The following is a 21,630-nucleotide window of genomic DNA, read 5'->3' on the forward strand; positions in this document are numbered from 1 at the left end:
AAACTTAGATCAATGAAGTGCTTTTAACCCTGGGGCCATCTTTCCAATTCCAGCCCTCTAAAGTAGAATGTTAAACCATTCTCACACCACCTCACCTGGCAGGAAGAACTTCCTTAACCCCACAAAGGGCTGGAGAGAGGACTCACTGGTTGAGAGCACTGGCTGTTCTTCCAGAGGTTCTGAGTATTCCTAGCACCCACATAGTGGCTCACAACCATCTATAATGGACTCTAATGCCCTCTTTTGGTGTACAGATGGAAAGAGACTGGGGGTAGAGGGAGAGGGAGGGAAGGGGGAGGAAGGAAGGAGGGAGGGAAAGAGAGAGAATGTACACACACATGAACAAATCTTTTTTTAACACCAGCTTATCATTAGGGTGCTTTCCTGGTATGGCCCTGGCTTCATCCTAGCACAACAAAATCAAAGCAAAACAAGCCTCAGATTCCGTGTGTGGGTACATATGAACACGTGGGGAGGACAGAGGGCAACCTCCAGTGTCCTTTGCATATACTGCCTGCCCTTTTGATTGTTTGTTTTGAGACAGGGTCTCTTTGTGGCTGGTCTGGCTGGTCTGGCTGGCCAGTGAGCCCACCTGCCTCCACCTCCACAGTGCTAAGGTTACAAGCACACAATACCAAGATGAACTTTTTATACATAGATTCTGGGAACCTAACACAGATTCCCAAGCACTTTACTGGATAAGCTACCTCCCCAGCCCAAACCTTAATTTAAAAACAAAACAAATAAAATCCCTAAAATTTTGTGTGTATAGTTTTTGTTTTGATTTTTAATTTTAAGTGTATGGGTTTTTCTAGCACATACATCTGTGTACAATGTCTGTGCCTGATACCCTCAGAAGCCAGAAAAGGGTACATTATCTCCTGCTACTGGGTTATGAACAGTTATGGGCTGTCGTGTAGTTATTGGGAATCAATCCCAGGTCCTCTGGAAGAGGAACAAAAGCATTTAACTGTTAAACCATCTCTTCAGTGCTCAAACCCCCTTAAAAACAAAACAAAATCCTCAAGAACTTTTCAGATCAAAATCTCAAGAGTTAAACTCTAATACTTTCCTCTGTTTCCATGGTACAAATAAAAACCTCCTAGTAGTATCTTCATACTCACATTGGTATTTGTCAACTTTTTTGGTTTTGTTTTGAAACAGTCTCTCCTTTTTTTTTTTTTCTTCCCCATACAGGTTCAGATTTTTATTGGGCATTTTGACAAGAGATTTTGTCGCAAAGCCCAAAGCCCATGTCATCATCAGACTCCTCAGATTCTTCCTTCTTTGCTTCCACTTTCTTCTCCTCAGTGGGGGTGGGGGGGTGGGGGGGAATGGGGGTGGGGGGGCAGCAGTGGTGGCTGGTGCAGGACCTCCTGCTGGTGCAGCTGCAGTGCTGGAGCTGGCCCACCAGCCCCTGCATTACAGATGAGGCTCCCAATGTTGACATTGGCCAGGGCCTTTGCAAACCAGGCAGGCCAGAAAGGTTCAACGTTGACACTGGCTGCTTTAGTAAGGGCACTGATCTTATCCTCTGTGAACTCCTCATCCTTGTGAAGAATGAGGGTGGAGTAGATGCAGGTGAGCTCTGACACTGAGGACATGTTGTAGACTGCGGCACGGTGCTAGTTGTTAGATGAAGTGAGGGCCTCACCCCAATACAGCCTTAGCTTCTTCGGAAGGACCAAGCACCTTGGCGGTAGCTGAGGAAAAGCTGAAACAGTGTCTGGCTATGAAGCCCAGGCTAGCCCCAAATTTAGGTAAATATTCATTGGTGTACACACCATAAAAGATGAAATCTTGTCATTTGTAACGTCGGTAAATCTTGGAAGACGAGTTAAATTAACTAAGCCAGTGTGGTAGTTTGAAAGACAATGACCCCAAAAAGCTCACACAGTTGAGTGTCTGGTCCAAAGTTGGCGGAACTGTTTTGGAAGGATTAGGAGGTACATGTGCCACCTAATCTAAGAAAAAGATATGCCACTGGTATGGGCTTTGAGGTTTCAAAAGTGTCAAATACCTAAAAGAAAGGATTTTTAAAGGTCTCATAACAACAATAATAAAAAAATGTTTAAGGTAGTGAGTATGTTAATTACCCTTATTTGATCATTGTGTGTGTGTACACACACACTCACACACACACACACACACACACACACACATCACTGTACCCATAAACATAGCAATTTTAAAGTAATCATTTAACCTTTGAACGCAGTTATTTATTTGAAACTAATTATCTTTTCCCTAAAGAATATCTTTACAAAATCTGACTTATCCTGAATAAGTCAGGCACTGGTAGCACAGGCACTAAAATCATGGGACCTCATTAAACTGAAAAACTTATGAAAGACAAAGGACATCTTTGATAAGACAAAACAGCAGCGTACAAAATGGGCAAAGATTTTCACTAACACCACAGCTGGCAAGGACTAGTATCCAAAATATATAAAGAACTCTACACATCACTAAACTAAATAAGCCAATTAAAAATGGGGTACCGATCTAAACTGAATTCTTAACAGAGGAATCTCAAATGGCTGAGAAAGAAATGTTCAACATCCTTAGCCATCAGGGAAATGCAAATCACAACAACTCTAGGATTCCACCTTACACCTGCCAGAATGGCTAAAATAAAAAACACAGTGACATCTCATTCAGGCAAGAATGTGGAACAAGGGGAACACTTCTGCATTGCTGGTGGAAGTGCAAATTTGTACAACTACTTTGGAAATCAATATGGCTGTTTCTCAGAAAATTGAGTATTGATCTACCTCAAGACCCAGCCATACCACTCCTGGGCCTAAACCCAAAGAACATTCCATTCTACCAGAAGGACACTTGCTCAACTATGTTCATATCAGCTTTTAAAAAATAGCCAGAAATTGGAAACAACCAAAGAATGGATTAAAAAAAAAAAAGTAGTATATTCAAACAAAGAGGTATTACTCAGCTATTAAAAAAATGACATCATGAAATTTGCTAGCAAATAGATATTACTAGAAAAAAATCGTCCTGAGTGAGGTAACTCAGACCCAGATAAACAAACAAGCATAATATGTACTCACTTATAAGTGGATATTAACTGTAAAATAAAGGAGAATCATGCTACAATCCACTGACCCAGCGAGGCTAAGTATCAAGGAGAGCTTAAGGGAGATGCAAGGACCTTCCTAGGGAGGGGAAATAGAATAGATTTCTCTGGTAGACTCGGGACACGTGGGGACGGAACAGGAGGGACCAGGTTGGGGGATGGAAGGAGAGAATATGAGGCCAGACAACTGGAACTGAGGGCATTTTGGAAGTAGATAAACCTATTGCAATGGAAACTCCACACAATCTATGAAGGTGACACTAGTGGCGATTAAGACTTCTATTAATGGGGAACATGGAGCCTGAACCAGCCATCTTCCGTAACCAAGCAAAGCCTCAAGTGGAGGGATTGAGACATCAACCCAGTCACAAAACCTTCAAGCTACAGTTTGTCATGCCTGCAGGATGTGCTGGACTGGAGCCTAGCATAATCAATATTAGAGAGACTTCATGTAGCAACTAATGGGAGCAGATGCAGTACCACAGCCGAATATTAGGCAGAGCTCAGGAAGTCCTGCAGTGGAGGGGAAGAAAGATGGAGGAGCCAGGGGGATCAAGGACACCACAAGAACACAGCCCAAGGATCACTGACCAGGACTCAAGTGGGCTCAGAAAGTCTATATGAGTCTGACCTAGCTCCTCTGCATATATGTTATGGCTACGTAGCTTGCTGTTCTTGTGGGATTCCTAACAGTAGGAGCAGCGGCTGTCTCTGACTCTTTTGCCTGTCTTTGGGGCCCTTTTCTGCCTACTGGGTTGCCTTGTCCAGCCTTGATGTGAGAATATGTGTCTGGACTTACTGTAGCTTCTTAAGCTGTATTTGGTTGATGCCCCCTGGAAGAAAATGGAGGTGTGGAGGAGAGCCTGGGGAGAGGGGAGAGAGGGGAAACTCTAGTTGTGATGGAATATATGAAAGAAGAATAAATAAAAAGAGAAAACTCTAGCTCTTCCTGTAAGTAGCCAGAGGTGACCTGCAAAGATGGGTTTGCTACTCACTTGACCCAGAAAACCCTACAAAATCATGAAAATCAAAAGGTTCTAATCTTCGTGTTCACTTTAAGAACACCCGGAAAACTGCCCAGCCCAGCAAGGATATGAATATTCAAAGAGCCACCAAGTATCTGAACTATGTCACTTTAAAGAAGCACTGTGCGCTGTTCCAGCGGTGTAATGGCGGAGTCGGGAGGTGCACCCAGGACAAACAGTGGGGCTGGACTCAGGGTCGGTGGCCACAAACAGTGCTGAATTTTTGCTGCACATGCTGAAAAATGCCGAGAGTAATGCTGAACTTAAGGGTTTAAATGTCGATTCTCCAGTCACTGAACACGTCCAGGTGAACAAGGCACCTAAGATACGCTGATGAATTTACAGAGCCCATGGCCGGATTAACCCGCACATGAGCTCCCCCTGCCACATCGAGATGATCCTCACTGAAAAGGAGCACATTGTTCCAAAGCCAGAGGAGGAGGTGGCACAGAAGAAAAGATATCCCAGAAGAAACTGAAGAAATAAAAACTGATGGCACAGGAATAAATTCAGCATAAAATAAATGCAGATAAAAGTAAAAAAAAAAAAACAGAAAAGGAAAAAAATCTGATTTATTATTGGCAAGAAAGTAATACGGTTTTGCCTGAACAGAGGCAATGGGAGGGTAGACCACCTGTGCAAAGGGCAGCACAGGCACAAGGAAGAAGGTCCTCAAACAGCAGTACAGATCTGTGGGCAGGCTACAAGTGTCTGAAAGAGGCCATTAGAAACCAAGAAATAAGGAAATAATCCTTGCGGGGGGCGGGGCGGGGAGAGGCAGCCAAGAGGCTAGCAATGGCAGGCTTATAGGTAGAACAGTTGAAAGGGGCAGTACTGAGCTAACCTATCTTCTGGGATAGTCAGGAAAGCTCTGGATATCAAATATGGGGGTGGGGGGTGGCATGCACACCTTTGACCCCAGAGCTCAGGTAGATCTCTAAATTTGAGGCTAGCTTGAAATAAACAAGGAAGGAAGGAAGGAAACAAAAAGAGAGGAAAGGAATGGAAAGGGGGGGAAAAGATGAAAATGCTTACTCGCTCTGGATATCAAGTTAAATTATATGTCACCAGCCACTTTTCATTTGCTATTAACAAATAACATCCTAGAAATTCAAGGTTCTTGATAAATCTCCTACCTCAGACTTTCACAGAAGGTATGTGGAACAGGAGTGGGAACTCAGGGCTATCTTCATCCATTCAGCATGCATTTATTGGTGCTTTTGTGTGGCAGGTACTTAATGGGTAGAGGCCAAGGCAATCAAACTCTCCATCCCGGCCTGCGGAGCTGGGGGTCTAGCAGAATGCCTCACAGAGCCTGGCCTTTTGGCAGCATATACCCAGGTTGTATGTTCCTAGCATCCCTACGTCATCTACAGATTCCTGGTGGGGAGAGGAATCAAAGAAGGGTGCTGAGGGCCGAACTGGGTGTCCATCCCGTGAAATGATCAAAAACATGCACCAGCTTCTCCTCAGGTCCTCCAGCAGATTCTGGATGTGGACATACACCTTCACCTATATTTATATAATATTAAAGATTCAAAACATTTTTACAAGCACATGATAATAGTATCTCTGGGAAAGAGCCTTAAAATACCACTTTCTTTCTTCCTTTCCATTTTTCATTTCTTTTTAAAAAGTTTTATTTTTGAGACAAGGTCATTATGTAGGCCAGGTGGTCTAGAACTTCTCTATATAGTCAAGGATGCCCTTGAACTCCTGATCCTTGCTTCTGTCTCCCCTGTGCGAAGTTTACATGTACCCCCACATGCAGCTCTCATACCTTATCTTTCTAGTAAAGTATTATATAAAGTTATAGTATTTATACATACACACACACACACACACACACACACACACACACAAGGGCAAAGTAAGCCAGGTGTGTTGAAACAATCCTTTTAATCCTAATATTCAAGAGTTCAAAGCCAGCCCTAACTATCTAGTAAGATACCGTCTCAAAAAAAAAAAAAAATTGCCGGGCGTGGTGGCACATGCCTTTAATCCCAGCACTCAGGAGGCAGAGGCAGGCGGATCGCTGTGAGTTCGAGGCCAGCCTGGTCTACAAAGGGAGTCCAGGACAGCCAAGGCTATACAGAGAACCCCTGTCTCGAAAAAAAACCAAACAAAAAAAAAAATCAAAATAAAGTAAGACTTCTATTAAATTAACCACAATTGCCTGTGAGCTATGTGAGCCACCCTCTCTATTGCTGGCTAATGTTACTACCTCAGTCTACAAGAGGAGAGCAGTCTCACAGACATCCAGGGAGAACCTTACAACACAGAATCCAGGGCTGCTTTACTATTAAGAGACATGTGAAAGACAAAAAGACATTTTCTGGGAAGCAATTAATTCTTTTAAGCAACTTCAATGCAAATTAGAAAATGTGTTAGCATTTTTCTTTCTTGCCAAGGTGGTGCGAAAAGCAAAGAAGGAGGCTCCTGACTCTCCCACAGCCGAAGCCAAAGTGAAGGCCTTGAAAGTTAATAAGGCAGTGCTGAAAGGTGTCCACAGCCTCCCAAGAAAAGAAGATCCGCACCCACCTTCAGGTGGCCCAAGACCACAAGGCTCCGAAAGCAGCCCAAATACCCTCAAAAGACAGAGCCCAGGAGAAACAGGCTTACCCACTATGTCTGCCATCATCCAATTCCCCCTGACCACCGAGTCAGCTATCAAGATAGAGGACAACAACATACTAGTGGATGTCAAGGCTAACAAGCACCAGATCAAACAGGTCGTGAAGAAATTTTATGACACTGATGTGGCCACAGTCAACACCCTGATAAGGCCTGCTGGGAGGAGAAGCCATGCTCCGCTGGCTCCTGATTATGGTGCTCTGAATGCTGCTGACAAGACTGGGATCATCTAGACTGAGTCCAGCTAGCAAGTTCTACATATACACTTTCTCACCGGAAGGAAGGAAGGAAGGAAGAAAGAGAGGGAGGGAGGGAGGAAGGAAGGAAGGTAGGAAGGTAGGTAGGTGTATTAACACTGGAAAGTTTCCCACAGATAGTAAACAAACTATTGTTTCACTCAAAAATTTAAAAGCACTTTTTTCATGAATATAAAATATCTAGTCAGGCGATGGTGGCGCACACCTTTAATCCCAGCACTCAGGAGGCAGAGGCAGGTGGATCGCTGTGAGTTTGAGGCCAGCCTGGTCTACAAAGTGAGTCCAGGACAGCCAAGGCTACACAGAGAAACCCTGTCTCGAAAAAACAAAAACAAACAAAAAACCTATATATATATATATATCAGTTAACTTGAAAACAAAATTCATACTTTGTCTTTCCCACAAATCTGAGATTATATAAAAAAATTAAACTACTTTTCTCCTAATGTCCAGCTTCCTGGGTACTTACTGTGTTTGCAGAGTTCAACTTAGTATTTCAACATTCTCATGTTTTAATGCTCAAGTGGGAAAATGGAGTGGGGGAGAGGAGGAAGTGGCAGAGGCAGAAGCAGAAGCAAGTCTGTGAAAACCTGGTTCTACAATACACAAAATAGGCCTGGCTTGGTGGTGCACACCTTTTATCCTATCACTTGGGAGGCAGAGCCAGGTGGATTTCCCTGCGTTAGAGGCCAGCCTGGTCTACATAGTCCCAGGTCAGCCAGAGACACACAGTGAGAACCTGGCTCAAGCAAGCAAATGAACAAATGAAAACAAACAAGCAAACAAAAAAAAAACCCCAAAAACCTCCCTGTGGTGGCTGGAAAGATGGCTTGATGGTTAAGAGCATTTGTTGCTCTTTCAGAGAACTTTGTTTCAGCTCCCAGGAACCACACAATGGTTTAAAACTATCTGTAAGCCCAGTTTTGGGGGTCTTTGATGATCTTTTCTTCTTTCTCCAGGTACCAGGCACATGTATGATACATATACATACATGATTCTTCTGTAATCAAGCATGCATACAAATAAAAAATACATAAAAAAATGTCTGTTAACAGCATACACCCTTAACCTCAGGGGGATCTCTGTGAATTCCAGGGCCACATAGTATATGTAACTTGTTACTAAAACAACCAACCAAAAATAGATAGATAAAAAGAAAGAAAGAAAGAAAGAAAGAAAGAAAGAAAGAAAGAAAGAAAGAAAGAAGAAAATTCCCCTATGGCCAACTAACAAATGTTGCATCTAAAGATGAGGTAACTGTAAATTTTGTTATTTGGGACATTTTCATTGTTTCTGCATCTAGGAGACGCTAAGGGGTTGTCCAAGACTTTTAAACAATCATCAAAACAGTAATTCCAGAGGCTGAGGCAGGAGGATCACAAACTCAAGGGCTTCCTTGGGCTACACTGTGAGCTCTCAGGAGAGACCTATGCAATTTAGCAAGCCTTTGCCTCATTATTTAAAAAGTAAAAAGGGCCAGGTGGTGGTGGCACACACCTTTAATCCCAGCACTCGGGAGGCAGAGGGAGGTGGATCACTGCGAGTCTGAGGCCAGCCTGGTCTACGAAGTGAGTCCAGGACAGCCAAGACTATACACAGAAACTCTGTCTCGAAAAACCAATATATATAGATTAGAAAAATAGAAAAGAGATAAAAAAAACAAAAGAAAACAAAATGGCATAGTCTTATATACAGTGACCAAATATAAAACAAAGAACAGTACAGCAAATGGAGCCTTCCCCTGCCCCCCTTGCCAAGCTTGAGACTGAGCTGAGGACCTTGTGTGTGCTCAGCAACTGCTCTCCTACTGTGCTCCAAGGCCAGCCTATGGATCTTAGTCTGATGTAGGGTAAACTTTTAAATTCTTATCTATTTATTAGAATGTGAACAGTATGTGAGTGAATGTGGATGTGCACACAACACAGCTCATGTGTGGAGGTTGGAAGACAACACTTGGAAGGTCATTCCTTCCTTTTAGCTCTACATGGGTTTCAGGGGTCACACTCAAGATTATGGGAATTGTGCTTTTGTCTACTGCATCCCCTATACGTACATTTTATATAAGTTGTTCTGTGTTTTAAGACGAATTCATTCATATGCTGAGACTTTTTTGTTGTTGAGACAGGCTCTCCTGTATCCTAGAATGGTTGTGAACTCACTACACACTTGAGCATGCACTTCAGATCCTTCTGCCTCCATCTTTGAGTGCTAGGCTTCAGGCATGATGCACAGCCACTTCATGCTCTGTGGCGCTGGAGATCAAACACAAGGCTCTGGTGCACGCTAGGCAAGGACTCTACCTCACCATCCCCTGCTCTCTTGCTACTGTGAGCAATACAGCAACCTGCAGTGAACACAACTACGCAAAAACATCCTCAATAAACTGCTTTCACATACTTGTGTCGTGCTTCCATAAGCAACACAGGCTATTTTACAGCCTGCTTTACCAATAAATAAATGAGCAATTTTGGGAAATCAACCTGGAAAAGTTAGAGTATGTCGAGGAGCTGCGTACAGACCACAGCGCAGAGTAGTTAGTTACCTGACATTTGCAAAGCCCTGATCCAATCAACAGCACCACAGGAAACAAAACAAAAACAAAAACAATTCCCTACCCCCACAAACCACAAAACAAACAAATGAAAATTTTATTTATTTTTCCCCAAACAAAAGAACCCAGGTAGTCTGCTCTTGACTCTCACAGAGGTAAGTATATTCAGGAAGAGAAGATACATTCCTACTTAATTACTTCAATATAGGGTAGCAGAGCAGACCCAGAACTGATGAATCAACTAACAAATGAACGAACAAAAGCAAACAAACAAGGCTAGGACTATACTTTAGTGCTCACCTTACAAACCCAAGACTCCTGATTCCATCCATAGTCCCAACCAAACCACACAATATCTCAGGGTTTAGGGGGCTTCTAGAGAATGGTAAAGATACTACACAAGCTAGTGAAGCTTAGTAGTGCTGTTTGAAACTCTCTGAAAGCAGAAGACGAAGTACGTGTGCAGAAACTGCCCCACCCCCCCCCTGCACCCCCCCCCCCCGGCCTGGCAAGGATCTCTGAGCATGGACACACTCGAAAGAGCAAAACTTTCCTTAGTGTCTAGAGAGTAGTCCTCATGCTCTTTCATTGTTTTCCCCACTTCCTATTCCTTGTGAGACTCTGGCCTTGACTGATGTTACTGTGTTAGCCACAGTTCCTTCAGGAACACTGCTCAGGGACAATATGATCTCCCAGTAAAATGGAGACAATATGCTACAAGTGGAAATGACACTGGGGCTGAAGAGATGGGCTCAGTGGTAAATAGCCCTGACTGCTCTTCCAGAAAAATGACGATTGATTCCCGGCATTCACACAGCAGCTCACAACCACTTGTAACTCCAGTTCCAGGGGCTCCGATACCTTCTTCTGGCCTCCATGGACAGTGGGCATGCATGTGGTGCACAGGCATGCATGCAGATAAAACATCCATACACTTCTTTTTATTAAGAAGTAAATCTTTAAGGAAAAAACAAAACAAAACAAAAGCCTAACTGATTCAGTAACGGTGGCATGTACCTACCTTGAATACAGAAAGCCCTTGACAAATGGAACTGTGATTTCTATAGGACAATATTGTGAGGTAGGAGAGTGAGTGGGGGCCATGGAGAAAATTGCCTGAAGTATCTCTCCTGCCTTTTCACTGAACCAAGTAGATGTCTGGCATCCTAATTCCCTAAAGAGGAATTGGTGCTATCAGCCCATCTAAAATAAAAATGCATTAGACAGAATGGAGCAAAGTTAGGATTTATACTATGAGCTATTTTTAAAACTGCAAGCTTAGCAAATTAAATGGCTGTGAAGCTCTCCTGCTTCCCGTTCACAACACACACAAGGCGAGGTACTCTCTTTAATGATCTGGCCTCCTGGCAGCAGGCTATTCTGCATAATTCATCTTAAGGATTTGGGAAACATCATTCTCTTAATATATACCAAAATAAACTATTTTCTAGGAAAAAAAGGGGGGGAGAAAGATGAAAAGAGTTTTCTTTAAGATTTGTGGTAAATCTCATGAATCACCATCCCATTCAATTTAGGGAGCTACTGTCTAAGTAAAACCTGGAGTTGTGTCAGTGCTTCAAGCCCATCTTAAGTGCTTTTCCTTTAAAAGGGCACATGAAAAACCAGTCTGCTTTGAAACATACTTTTCCAAGTTCTATGACAGATTAAGGGAAAATAAGATCTATTACCGCCACTAAAAAGCCACACCAAAGGTACCAAATTGACGTTTAAAACCAGCTACCTTTTTAGAAGTTGGAAGTAAATCCTGAACTACTGAGACTGTTGGCTAAGTGATGGTATTTATAACCCCTACTCCATCAGATAAAAACTTTGTTATTCTAATAGTGATCAGAAGTTTCAGTTATTACTGAAACTGAATCTCAGGAAGTACTATGCAGCCAAACCCACACCTGGAGTGTGCAGACAGCCCATTAACTGCCTCCTTCATGAAGACATTGCAAAGGAAAGGAAGCATCATTTCATACTTTCTTTGGAAAACACCCAAACTTAATTAGTTCAATTTGGAACATCCTGAGCCTTAAAGCCTTTGCTTAAGCATAACATAAATTTTGATTAGCCAAGTGTGAAAAACAACAAAGCCAACTTTCCTGTCCCTCTGCTTAGTCTATAAATAGAAGCAATGCATCAACCAAGCAACTGGTGTGCTCCGCAGTATCTCCAAAGACCAGCAGCATGCTCTCAGCACACTGAGCCAACTGCTTCTGGGGATCAGTAATAGGACCCTTTAATAAACTGTGACTCACTGTTTGCTCTCTTCTCCAGGAGGTGGAGTCTTGCCATGCCCTTCCATTACAAAATCCTCCTGTTCCACCTGCAAAGGCAAGCACCACAGGTCAGCAGCAGTCAATACTATGGTGAGAAGTGCTCCAGTGGTAGGCCCTGCTCTGTGCACACCTGGAAGGCCATGCCACCACAGTGTCTAGCACAGAGTGAAGGTCTGAGACTCGCTTTCTCCAGGTGTGCTCACGGCACTTCTCCTTGGGTGAACAGGGTTACAGGAGGAAAACGGAAGAGTGTTGGTCAGCACCTCAGGCACTGTGACAAAGGACTAGCATCTGGAACATAAAAGACTATCTAAGAATCAATGAGAAAAAACCAGCCCATGGAAAACCTGCAAAATGACTGGGTGAGAATTTCACGCAAGAGAACATATAAATGGTTCTTAAACACACGAAAAACTGCTTAATTTCTTGTCAGTCATAAAAATGCAAATTAAAACCACAAAGAGATACCATTTCACAACCACCACACTGGGTAAAATGACAAAGCCCAGCAACATGGAGTGTTAGCAGAGGTGAGTAGCGTGGCAACTCTCCACTCCTAGTAGGAGGGAAAACTGGTACAACGACTTTGAGAAAGTTTGCCCTCACTTGGGAATTTGAATACCGACTTAACCATACAAGCTTCAAATACATTTCCAGGTATGTGTTCTAAAAGAACTTTTATAAATATACAAAAGTATCTATTTACTATCCTCTTCTCTCTCCTCCTCTCTCCTCTCCTCCCCCCCCCCCCCCCCCCGAGAAATGGTTTTCTCTGTGTAGACCAGGCAGGCCTTGAACTCACAAAGGATGGCATGCCTCTGTATCCCAAGTGCATACACCACCACTGCGCAGCAGACAGTAACTTTTTTTTTTTTTAAGGTTTTTTGAGACAGGTTTTCTCTCTGGAGCCTTGGCTATCCTGGACTCACTTTGTAGACCAGGCTGGCCTCCAACTCACAGGGTTCCACCTGCCTCTGCTTCCGGAGTGCTGGGATTAAAGGCGTGTGCCACCACGCCCAGCGACAGCAACATTTTTAGCAATAGAAAATACAGCAGAATAAATAGGTTATGACATTTTTAGCTACACACTCAAGCCAGCTAAGTTACAAGAATATAACCTTTGTTGAGAGAAGCGAATCATAGAGAGTACCTTCACCCCTTAGTGTCTACAGAAGACCGCTGCAGGACTCCCAGGGATTCCACAGTCCAAGGAGGAGCAGTACCAAGTGGTAAAGGATTTACATAAGCTGATGCTAAGATAAGATAGTATGTACCACTGGGCCCAGAAAGATTTATTTTAAAGTTATACTACTAATTTGTTTAGACATGAAAGTACACATGTACAGACATACATATGTGGGGAGGTCAGAGGACAACCTGTGGGAGCTGGCTATCTTCTTCTACCATGTGGGTCCTGGGGGCTGAACTCAGGCTTGTCAGTTACAGTTGCTACCCACTGAGTCATCTCACTAGACCAAGATATTTGTGTTGTTTTGTTTGTTTCTTTGTATCTCATGCAGTCCTGGCTGCAACTGAACTTGCTATAGACCTGAGGCTGGCCTTGAACTTTTGATCCCCCTACCTCTAATCACTCAAGTGCTGGGGTAACATGTAACCACATGCCCAGCTCTAGATTTAGCACCTAATACAAAACAAATGTTATGTGAATAGTTGTCATAGTGCATTGCTTATAGAACAACAACAAAAAAACAAAAAACAAAAAAACCAGTGAAGTACAACCTTTTCTGATATTTTACTTTTCTTTTTTATTACAGATTTATTTATTGGGCTGAAGAGATGGCTCAGTGGTTAAGAGTGCCGCCTGCTCTTCCAAAGGTCCTGAGTTCAATTCCTAGCAACCACATGGTGGCTCGCAACCATCTATAATGAGATCTGATGCCCTCTTCTGTTATGCAGTTACATAAAGACAAAACACTGTATATTTAATAAATAAATAAAAATTTAAAGCCTGCAGATGTACATGTAGGCAGAACATTGTATATATAATAATAAATAAATAAATCCTTTTTAAAAAGATTTATTTATCCTTTTAAAAAAGAATTTATTTATTAAATACACAGTGTTCTGCCTGCACCAGATCTCATTGCAGATGGTTGTGAGCCACCATGTGGTTACTGGGAATTGAACTCAGGACCTTTGAAGAGTAGGCAGTGCTATTAACCTCTGAGCCATTTCTCCAACCCCTGTAGAGTCACTACCTATTTCCCCTGGCCTCAAGTATTTATTTTCCTTCTTTCCTTCTCTGCCCCATCCCCTTTTTTGGTTTTTTGTGACATGGTTTCTCTGTGTAGCCTTGGCTGTCCTGGACTCACTTTGCAGACCAGGCTGGCCTCGAACTCACAGAGATCCACTTGCCACTGCTTCACTGAGTGCTGGGATCACGCAGTGCGCCACTACGCCTGCCTCCCAGCTGGTATTTTCTAATTGTAACTGGTTCAGTGTTTTGAATAAGGAACTCATACAAAGATGATGGTCTAAACAAATAGGGTATGACTTTATTTATGAATATGTATAAACATACACACACACACACACACACACACACACACACACACACACACACTCTTGTTATAGTAGCCCAAGCTGGCTTCAAACTCACAATTCCTTTTCAGCCTGTATACAATTATTTACTTAAAGATGTATTTATATTTTATATGTATAGGCACTGTGCCTAGTGCTTATGGAGGCCAGAAGAAGGTGTTGGATCCCCTGGATCTGGAGTTACATATGGTTTTGAGCTGCCACATGGGTATTGGAAATCAAATCTGAGTCCTCTGGAAGAGCAGCCAGTGCTCTTAACTGCTAAGACATTTCCCCAGCACTGTTATATACAGTTTTAAACACAGCTTGAACATTCCCAATAGGAAATTTTATTATATTGGTACTTGAAGCTTCAGTGTTGAAAGCATTTCAGATTTCAGATTTCTAGATTAGGAATGCATGATCTGTAAAAGCTTTACAAGTATCTCAAAACCCAAAAGCTCAAAAACCTGAAATACTTCTGGTCCCAAGCATTTAAAGATAATGGAACTTTAGCCTGTGCATATGTACAGATACATCTACATAAATAAAGCTTTGATTATTAATGGAGGGAATGACTGAGATGAAATTTAGGGTAGTGATTATTTTAGCAAGGGAGAAAGTATGATCAGGGAGGGGACTGATTTAGGGAGGACGCATGGGGCCACCTAGGGCACCATTATCTTCTATTTCTTGGCTTATTCTATTCCCTGCACTCAGGAAGCAGAGTCAGGCCAGTCTCTCTGAGGTTGAGACCAGCCAGAGCTACATCGTGTGTTGGGGGGTGTTCTTCATAATTATTCATATATGTTTATATACATTTCTAAGGAAAGCAGACATTTTTACTGCCAGGTGTTTGCTGGTCACAAAGGAAATGACAGAGCTGGAGATACCTCTATTAATGGGCTTATCAGTCCTATGAAAACTACTCCCAAATGCATAATTTAAAAGCAACAGAAACAAAACACAACCAAGGACTGGGGTGATGGTCCAGTGGTTAACAGCATTTCTGCACGATTCCACATCTGTGGTATACATTCATGGAAAGGCCCAAGGAGTCATCCTAGATCACTCTTCCAGCTTATTCACTGAAGCAGGATCTCTCTCAAACCCAGACTGTTGATATATTAGTCTCACTAGCCAGCTTTCTATGAGGATGCTGTCTCCACTTTCCAAGGCTGGCATTACAAATGGGCTGCCATGCTCACCTGGCATTTTTGTGTGTTCTGGGAATCCAAACTCCTGCTCTTATGCTTGTGTACCAAGTACTTTAACTACTGAGCCATCTCCCTAGCCTCCTATATCTCCTAATTCTTTTTCATTTCTTTTTTTGTTTTTTCAATACAAGGTATCTTTGTATAGCCCTAGCTGTCCTGGAACTTGATCTGTAGACCAGGCTGGCCCTGAATTCACAGATCCACCTGCCTCTGATTCCCCAGTGCTGGGATTAAATGTGTGTGCCACAACCACCTAGCAGTAAGTCTCCTAATTCTTTTGTGAACAGTATCACAGTTTACTAAGATCCCTTAACAAGAAACCTTTAATTTCCTGAGACCCTTAATCTCAGATTCAATGAGACCCCAAGATGAGAGGGGCCTATCTGTACTTGAGGCACTGAGCAGGTGTAAAGCATTGCTTAAAGCACTTTAAAAACTGTTAAAATCATTATTGTTGTTGTTGATAAGTTCTTCAAATTCTTATAATAAGCCCTTCGCCTGAAGTTCACTTTCTTGTAAATAAGCAAGCATAGGGGGAGCTTGTTGACTCACTGTTGTTGAGCTTCTGTACTCTCCCTGCTGCCCTGCCCACCTTCCTTGAGCAAAAGGAACTGCCAACCAGCCAGATGACTTCTCTTATCCTAACACCAGCTGCTTTAAACACTTTTCTGACACATTCAGGAAAACACATGATGATCCAGCTGCTTGCTTGGGCTCCTGAAAGTACAAGGCCCAACAAGAACAGTTTCAAACTGTTGGTACAAGATGTTTTGCTATCACTACTTGAACTCCATGTGACTCTACAGGCAGAAGGGTGCACTTTCCCTAGTGGCCTACTAGAGAAAATTGTGACTTGTGGGAAAGGGACAGTGCTAGCTAGTGCAAACACAAACCCTCATTTGCACAAGAGGTTTGCTATGATGGCTACAAACAGTCCGTCTCTGACTATATATAAAAGCAGGGTTGGTTTACATACTCGACATATAATGTAGTTTGCCTTTGCCTTTCCAGGCTCAGGTGGAAATGAAAGAAACAACAGACAGTAAAGTAGTGGCAGAGGCAGTAGAGGAGCAGCAACAGAAGGACGCTAGAATACAGAACTGAGACGTCATGAGTGCCCAGATGCTTGAAGATGAACGAAAGGCAAAGCTGAGCAGTGGGTAGTCTGAGCTGCACACACAGGAACACATGCATGCACATATGCACAAAAACAGCAATGAAAGGTAGCTGTCAGCTGAACAGGGACAGCTGAAGTTAATCCTTTGGTCTTCCACATACATGTACTTGCACACAACAAAAACAAGACACCACAATTCATAACACAACAGTTTCCATCCCAGGTATGGTGTTTTGATCAGCAACCATTGGTTTTGTATGATACAACAGCATCTGCAATGCAAAGCACACATGCTATGTGTCAGAATCAAGGCTGCTCTGAAGCTGGGTAATGCACAGTGGCAAGCACTGCTCAACATACCCTGTGTTCATTTTACATTTGATTTTGCATTAATTTTTGGTTGATATATATTTAGAAATCTTTTATTGTCAAATTTTCACAACCTCACACTCAAACCTGTCTCAAATGGGTGGCCCTTCTCTTTTACTTCCACTCAGAAACAGGCAGCCTAGGCTCTGGGCCTCACCACCAATTCACCCTGCTTCACCCCAACATCCATTCTGAAAATGAAGAAAATCCTAAAACTTGACTGACTTGTGTTTTCAGGGTGCTATTTCCCGAAGTCTTTCTGGATCTTAACACACAGGAAGACAGAATATTTCCTTCTCAATTTCCAAAATTTGTTCCTCGGATGACTTGTTCTTAGGACATTACTATTTCCTCCCCCCTTGTCTCTCTACAGGACACTGCTGTGCAAAGTGACAGAGTAGTCCCTTAGCAGGGATATATGGGTACATTTCCCTCTGCCCATGTCAGTCCCTGGCACTGCCTGGGAACCCCCTGCCCCCACCCCCACCCCATCCCCACCCCCACCTCTCTGGGACCTACTCACCAGTCATTTCATTCCCTAGGAAGCGGCTGCTGCTATCTGGCACTGCCTTCTCCACCGTCCCCTGCTTCTATCCCTCTACCCTGAGAGTATCTCCTGAAGCGCCTGCTACAACCCTTTGCTCTAGCTTTCCTTTGGGTGAGCTTGGTGGATTAACCACAGCCTCCCGCACAGGCGTTTATTCAATACACTTTCCACAGCCCCTTTCCCAGAAGGCAGACACTGGAGTGAATGAGCGCTCCATCTTCACAAACACATCTCTCCTACAGTCAGCAGTGTTTCTACAATTCCCAAACATAAAGGGTCCATCCACCAGGCAGCTATTCCTGCTCCACAGGCCTAAGGTTGTCTTGGGAACTTAGTCTACTCAAAGCCTCTCTTTTATTCTTCTGACCATAACTACAAACCTTCCCCCGCCTCTAGGGCTCTGCTAGGCCAACTTCATTCTCTGAACCCTGTACCCCAGCTACACTAGCTCTCTGCTTTCTCTGGATCTTCCTATCTAAGGAACTATTCTTTCTCTTGCACCTGTTCCCTAGTTTTAGTAAGTCTGTCTCTTCAATTGACACATATTTTGCATCTCATTCTAAAATTTTTGGCTTTCTGAAGCCTCAAACATTCCCTATTACTTTTTTTTTTTAAACTACCACATCTTTTACCACCTGCAACTCAAATCTTCCACCCTCCCTAGTGCTGGGATTACAGGTGTGTGCCACCACAGCCAGGTTTTTTTGTTTGTTTGTTTGTTTTTTAATGTACACTGGTGGCTTTTGTTTTTTGCCTGCATATATATGTCTGCATGGAGGTGTCAGGTTTTATAGTTATAGACGGTTGTGAGCTTCCATATGCGTGCTGGGATTTGAACTGGGGTCCTCTGGAAGAGGTGCTTTTAACCACTGAGCCATCTCTCTAGCTTGATTTTTCCTTTTTTCTTTAAAGATTTATTTATTTTTATTTTATGTGTATGAGTGTTTTGCCTGCATGTACAGTATAACATGATGCAGTGTCTGTAGAGGCCAGAGAAGGATGTCAGAGCCTCTGAAACAGAAGTTAGTCAGCTGTGAGCTGCCATAGTGCTAGGAATCAAATGCCAATCCTCTGCTGAGCCATCTCTCAAGGCCCCATACCTGCTTTTAACTGCCTAAATTTTTAAGAGTAAACTCAGCCAGTATTTCCATTTCTTACAAGTAACTTTTTTTTTTCCTGAGACAGGGTTTCTGTGTAGCCTTGGCTGTCCTGAACTCGCTTTGTAGACCAGGCTGGCCTTGAACTCACAAAGATCTGCCTGCCTCTGCCTCCCGAGTGCTGGGATTAAAGGTGTGTGCCACCATGCCCGGCTCAGTAACTTGATTTTTTAAGTTATTTAAATATGCAGTGAAGCTGACTGATTGCCTGATTAAGTGATTTCTACAATGCTAGGCAAGTGCTCTATCATTTAGCTACACCCTGGTTCTTACATACATGTCTTAAAATATCAAGTAATACCTCCTTCTCAATCCTGATCCCCCTTTGCTTTCTATCCTCCCAACCTGAGTCATGATTTTTCCTTAAGTTGATACTCATTTCAAACAGTGCTATTAGTAAGGAAATAACACATGCAGCTGAATCCCATGGGATGGTAGAATTCAATTTTCTTTATTGTAAAGTTTTCCCCTCTAGAAGCAGCAGAGTGAGCTGTGTGCTCCCACAGTTGCCACATGGAAGCTGCATGTCACTCTAAATTCTGTTTGAGGGTACCTGCTGTTTTTCTAAAACCTTCTGCAATTTTCCACTATACTTAGTTCTCGCTCTCTCTCCCTCTCCACCCCCCCCCGCACCCCCTTTCCGGTTTTTTCAAGATAGGATCCTTCTGTGTAGCTCTAGCTGCCCTGGACTAGCTTTTTAGACCAGGTTAGCCTCAAACCCACAGAGACCCACCTGCTCCTGCCTCCCTGAGCACTTGGATTATAGGCACACCTGGCTATGCTTAGTTTTCTTAAAACGCAAACCCCTGAGTGGAGCTCTCCCTAGTGAGTTACTCCCTGAGTTCTACTGCCATTTAACAGAGTAGCCACCACCACCCTTCTGAAGTTCTTTTGTATCTTGACCTCTCATATAGATTTCCATTTTATTTCCTGTTCTCTCCCTTACCCAATATTGGGGCCTGTGGATTCGTGGGACTCAGAATGCCTCTTACACTCCTGTTACATGAAAGCTTCTTGCCATTGTTTAGACACCCACTTGGGTGCCATCTCTTTGAGCAGAGTGTCCCTGGAGCTGAAGCATCTTCCATATTCAGTCATTCTCGTGAGTAGCACACATCACTACCCAGAAGGACCTCTTATTTGTTCATGTATTTTGCTGTCTGGCTCCGCACCAACAATGCAAATACCTGAGCCAGACACGCTGAATGTCTTCTACAATGGAGGCCTGGCACAAATAAGAGATCTGATAAAGCTATGCTGACTGGATTCTGTTTCTTGTTTCCATATTTCCTAAGCAAACACTTCTCCCAGCATCTGTCCCTGAACTTCTCTCTCTACATTCTGCTACAGATTTAATCTAATTTTACTAATTCAACTATTACATTTGGATGATTCCAAGTTCTGTCCTGCGTTCTGAACCATCCTGTCTTTCAGCCATGTACTATACGGATAGTATAGAGCACCTCAAATCTCAAGTGGGAAACAACATTCATTCTCTTCCTTTCCAAATCTTATTTTCTCATGGGTCCTATTGTTACTGGAAGGGTTAGGTACAATACAACTACCAGGGCTAGGGACTGCCGTGACAGCCCTACTGGGTGAGGCTCGGCTGCCAGTCCTCACTAAGCCAATCAAACAGGTAAATACTGGTGAAAAAGAGAGAAAGGAGATTTGGAGAACCAGCCACATGGAAAAGGAGGCAAAGAGGATTACTGACCTGGCTCACCCACTCCAGGGCCCTGACACGAGACATGTTTAAATAGAAAGTTTTAAAGTTCTACATTTATCTCCCAAATGCTGCAATTAGAGGCCCATACCACCATGAAAGTTGAAAAATTAATGAAATCCAATTTAAAAACTGTCCTGCTGCTTTTTACAACCTACTAAGAAACTTCCATAACCTTCACAGGGCCATGAAGACATGTTCTATGTGTCTTCCAAAGGTTTTATACTTTTGACCCTCATATTCAGAGCTATGGACCACCTCAAATTAAGTTTTATGTAAGGTATATAACCGAAAGCCCAGGCACTTACACATGGCTACCTAGTTGTTCTCGCACTCTTCCCTCTCCTGTTTTTGTTATTGAGAAATGGTTTTACTATGCTGCTCAGGCTAACTTCAAACTCACTACCCTCCTGCCTCAGCTTCTTGAATCCTGGGATTATAGGTACAAACCACCACATTTTGCTTTCTTTTCTCTTACTACATCACGTTAGCCTTTTGGTAATTTTTTCCATTGTGAAGTCTTATACATCAGTTCAGTGAATCAACAGTACAACTACAAGAGGAACAAGGCCAGCAGCACAAAAGCAGCGTGTTGGACAATGTGTCTAACTTCTTAGACAACGCATTACTGTGGTGGTTTGACTGAGAACAGACCCCATAGGCTCATATTTAAATGCTAATTACCTGGGAGTGGTACTTTTGAAAAGATTAGAAGGATTAGGAGGTATGGCCTTGTTGGAGGAAGCCAATGAGGGTGGCAGTGTCTGTCTGTCTCCCTGTCTCTCCCTGCTTTCTCTGTCTCTGTCTGTCTCTGTCTCCGTCTCTCTCTCTCTCTTTCTGCCTGCAGATCAGGATGTGATATTCTCAGCTAGCTCCTCAGTGCTACGTGTGCTGCCATGCTTTCCAGCATGATAATGGAATAACCTACAAAATTGTAAGCAAGCCCTCAATTACTGCTTTTTTTTTTTAAGAGTTGACTTTGTCATGGTGTCTCCTCACAGCAAAAGAACAGTGACTAAGACAGTGCTGCGAAATTGTTAAGTTTCAAAACAGACAAATGTGCCATTTAACATATCAAAACAGACCAGGCTGCCATTTTGATTACCTACC

General features: G+C 43.0%; 1 protein-coding gene and 2 pseudogenes across 8 annotated transcripts in view; 1 reads left to right on the plus strand and 2 right to left on the minus strand.

Moving 5' to 3' along the window:
- TNRC6B (trinucleotide repeat containing adaptor 6B) overlaps positions 1-21,630 on the minus strand; it is a 243,235-nt gene that overhangs the window by 150,757 nt on the left and 70,848 nt on the right. For 5 of the 6 annotated variants that reach the window (XM_084748324.1, XM_084748323.1, XM_084748330.1 and 2 more), the window contains one exon: positions 11,826-11,893. The exons of the other annotated variant lie outside the window; for it this stretch is intronic. In XM_084748324.1, the coding sequence (XP_084604450.1) occupies positions 11,826-11,893 (68 nt within the window). The remainder of the gene's footprint in view (positions 1-11,825; positions 11,894-21,630) is intronic. 6 annotated transcript variants of the gene reach the window in all.
- LOC311579814 (large ribosomal subunit protein P1-like) lies at positions 368-2,980 on the minus strand (annotated as a pseudogene). Its single transcript has one exon. The product of its transcript is annotated as a large ribosomal subunit protein P1-like (transcript).
- LOC311579813 (large ribosomal subunit protein uL22-like) lies at positions 2,974-5,639 on the plus strand (annotated as a pseudogene). The gene has a single exon. The product of its transcript is annotated as a large ribosomal subunit protein uL22-like (transcript).

Source organism: Acomys minous, assembly GCF_964271855.1.
Source record: "Acomys minous genome assembly, chromosome: 12".
NCBI lineage: Eukaryota > Metazoa > Chordata > Mammalia > Rodentia > Muridae > Acomys > Acomys minous.